The following is a 3,356-nucleotide window of genomic DNA, read 5'->3' as shown; positions in this document are numbered from 1 at the left end:
TTTAATAAATCATTCTAGCATTGTAGCTCTCTATTCTGTAGTGAGGGCACTAATCAATCAGAGAAGAAGCAATGAGCTTTTTGGCTGTCAGCACAGTGTACTGACTTCTGGATGTTAACTCAGTCTCACCCTGCTACTTGAAATAAATGATGTTTGTTTAAAATAGTGAAATCAGCATTACCTCATTCCAGATAATCTCCTACCTGCCTCTGGTGTGCTTTGATATCTGTGACTTGAAGAGAGGTGAAAGACAGACTATTTTCCCTTTTGTAAATGTAGATTGTAATGCTTTTTGGCATTATTAGATCTTTTTCTGATCTTGCCCCTTCAGGCACAAACCTTGCAAGGGTGCCCGGTTTTCTTGGGCAGCAACACAGACTGGATCTTGGGCAGGGCCCCGCGCTGGGCTATGGTGACCCCTCCCGGCAGCTTGTTGAGTACCTCGTCATTGCGGATGGCAAATTTCAGGTGGCAGGGGATGATGCGGGTCTTCTTGTTGTCCCAGGTCGTGTTGCCGGCCAGCTCGAGGATCTCGACAGTCAGGTACTCGAGGACAGCAGCCAAGTAGACAGGGGCTCCGGCCCCGACATGCTCGGCATAGCGACCCTTGCGCAGCAACCAGTGGATGTAGCTGATGAGGAACTGGAGGCCAGCTTTGGAGGAGGGAGTCTTGGTCTTGGTGTGCCCTTTTCCTCCAGTTTTACCACAGCCGGACATCTTTCAGGGTTAGCTCTCAGGTGTGCATTATTCGCAAATCGGGTTAAATTGGGTAACACTGAAAATGGGCATGGGGATCACAGTTTGCACCTGTGCCTGTTCATTGCGTTGCAAGCAGCAGGTTAAATTGGTGCTGTCTGCTCTTTTACATGTTTGCTGTATGCAGCCAGTGCTCCCTGTCCTGTTCATTGGCTGCATGTTTCAGCAGGGGGCCCAATATCGCAGGTGGGTAGCATTACCTAAAGATGGCCTGCACCTCTTAAAGGGGAGGTGCACTGTGGCTGCAAGAAGTGATGGGAGTCATGTCAAAACTGAACCTGTGCTGTAAAACATTGAAGAATACCTGAACATGTAAGAGAACATGCACCAAGGCTTTCCAATAGCACTGCAGAGGTTTTGCTACGAGACTCTCAGAGAAAGTGAGACATCCCTGAGACTAAATTCAATAGGTGCAAAGATTGATGTGTGTGATTTATCCAGCGCCCACCTGCTGCAAAGCAGGCAGCCTGCCAGCTTTGTGCTGTCTGCTGTTTTAAATGATTTTAGCAGTATCCATTGCTAACCCCACTGCTGATTGGCAGGGGCCAATATCATGAGAGGCTAGCACCACTTAAATTTAGCCTGCATTGCCTAAAGTTAGCCTTTGCTTCTTAAACAGGAGGGGCATTGAGGCTGAAGCAGGTGTTGTCAGTCTTGCACTGAGAGATTTCTAGTCTCCAAAGGGGTTCAAGGGTCCTCCAGACACATGCTCAGATGGCAGTGAGAGCAGATGGCTGTGGAGGTCAATGCCAGGAGTCAAGCTCTGAGGACCTGGAGTCAGCGCAGCAAAATGTTCAATGACTTCGAACGAGCTTCAAGGACAGTGAATGTATCTTTAAATATCATATCCTATCAACTGTACCACTAGCTTCAGACCCTGTTAAATTCACAACAACAACCAACAATCTCTATCAACCAGGACTCATACCTGATTTTCATATTGTTACGACTAGGACGGTGGGAGTGCATGGTTTCTCTAGCCCTATTACTCCTCAGGTTGCACCCTAAGTGTAAGTTTTTAATTCACTCACCAAAATGGTCAATTGTTTATTTTTGCTGTTGTTAGATTTAGATCAGACTCAGAACAATGCTTTGCCACCAGCCCCACCATGTGCGCTGCACCTTTAGCAGCTGGACACACAGCGCCCAATTTTGAAGTTCTCTGGCTTTTTAAAAATTATTCCTGAGATGTGAGCTTTGCTGGCAAGACTAATATTTATTGTCCATCCTTAATTGCACTTAAGAAGGTGGTGGTGGTGAGTCAACTTCTTGAACCGCTGCAGTCCATGTGGTGTAGGGAGTTTCAGGATAAAAGCAAAATAATGCGGATGCTGGAAATCTGAAATAAAAACAGAAAATGCTTGAAAAACTCAGCAGGTCTAACAGCATCTGCGGAGAGAAAAACAGAGTTAAAATTTCAAGTCTGTATGACCCTTCTTCAGAACTGAAGAGAAGTAAAAATGTGATGACATTTATACTGTTTAAGGTGGGTGGAGCAGGTGAAGCTGGATAGAAGGTCAGGGATAGGTGGGGACAAAGCAGATATTGACAAAGGTGTCATAAACAAAAGGTCAAAGCGGGTGTTAATGGTAGTTGTAAGGGCTAAAGGAAGTACTGATAGTGGCATTAAGGTAAAAAAACAGAATGTGATAACAGCAGGACAAGGATAAGCACTCTGTGAAAGAACAACATGAACAAGTAACAGATGGCCCTTGTGGGGTGGGTGGGGGAAGGGGACAGTGGTGGGGAAAAAAGATCGAAAATAGGATAAAAGGGACATAACAACAATTAAATGAATAAAAATGGAAAAAAAAAGTGGATTTAAAAAAATGAATGTTGAGAAAAGGGGGTAAAAAAGGGATGAGGATAGAGGAGAGAGTTCATGGTCTGAAGTTGTTGAGCTCAGTGTTATGTCCGGAAGGCTGTAAAGTGCCTAATCGGAAAATGAGGTGCTGTTCCTCCAGTTTGCATTGGGCTTCACTGGAACATTGCAGCAGGCCAAGGCCGGACATGTGGGCATGAGAGCAGGGTGGGGTGTTAAAATGGCAAGCGACAGGAAGGCCTGGGTAATGCTTGCGGACAGACTGAAGGTGTTCCGCAAAGCGGTCACCCAGTCTGCATTTGGTCTCTCCAATGTAGAGGAGACCGCATTGGGAGCAGCGAATGCAGTAATGATTTTGATTCCAGGGTTCCAGTCCAGGATGTTGATTGTGCAACAATGAAGAAATGGCAATATAGTTCCAATTCAGGATGTGTGTGACTTGTAGGGAAACTTGCAGGATTTACCAAGATTCAGCTGCCCTTGCCCTTCTAGGTTGTAGAGCTCATGGGTTTGGAAGGTACTATCAAAGTGGTTGGTGAGTTGCTGCAACACATCTTGTAGATGGTACATGTTAATGTGTGCCAGTGGTAGAGGGATTGAATGTTTAAAGTGGTGGTTGGGGTGCCAATCAAGTGGGCTGCTTTGTCTTGGATGGTGTCGAGCTTCTTGAGTGTTGTTGGAGCTGCACTCAGCCATGCAAGTGGAAAGTATTCCATCACACTCCTGACCTACCTTATGTATAGTGGACAAGCTTTGGGAGTCAGGAGGTGATTACTTG

The 3,356-nt window shown here is 45.9% G+C and overlaps 1 protein-coding gene across 1 annotated transcript; it reads right to left on the bottom strand.

Moving 5' to 3' along the window:
• Positions 1–327: 327 nt before the first annotated feature.
• Positions 328–717, bottom strand: LOC144682422 (histone H2A-like). Its single transcript, XM_078544831.1, has one exon. It carries the CDS (start codon positions 715–717, stop codon positions 328–330), a length of 390 nt encoding a protein of 129 aa, XP_078400957.1.
• Positions 718–3,356: the final 2,639 nt, after the last annotated feature.

Source organism: Cetorhinus maximus, chromosome 7 (genome assembly GCF_964194155.1).
Source record: "Cetorhinus maximus chromosome 7, sCetMax3.hap1.1, whole genome shotgun sequence".
Classification (NCBI taxonomy): Eukaryota; Metazoa; Chordata; class Chondrichthyes; order Lamniformes; family Cetorhinidae; genus Cetorhinus; species Cetorhinus maximus.
Note: the sequence above shows the minus strand (reverse complement) of the source record. Positions and strands in the feature narration are given on the sequence as shown.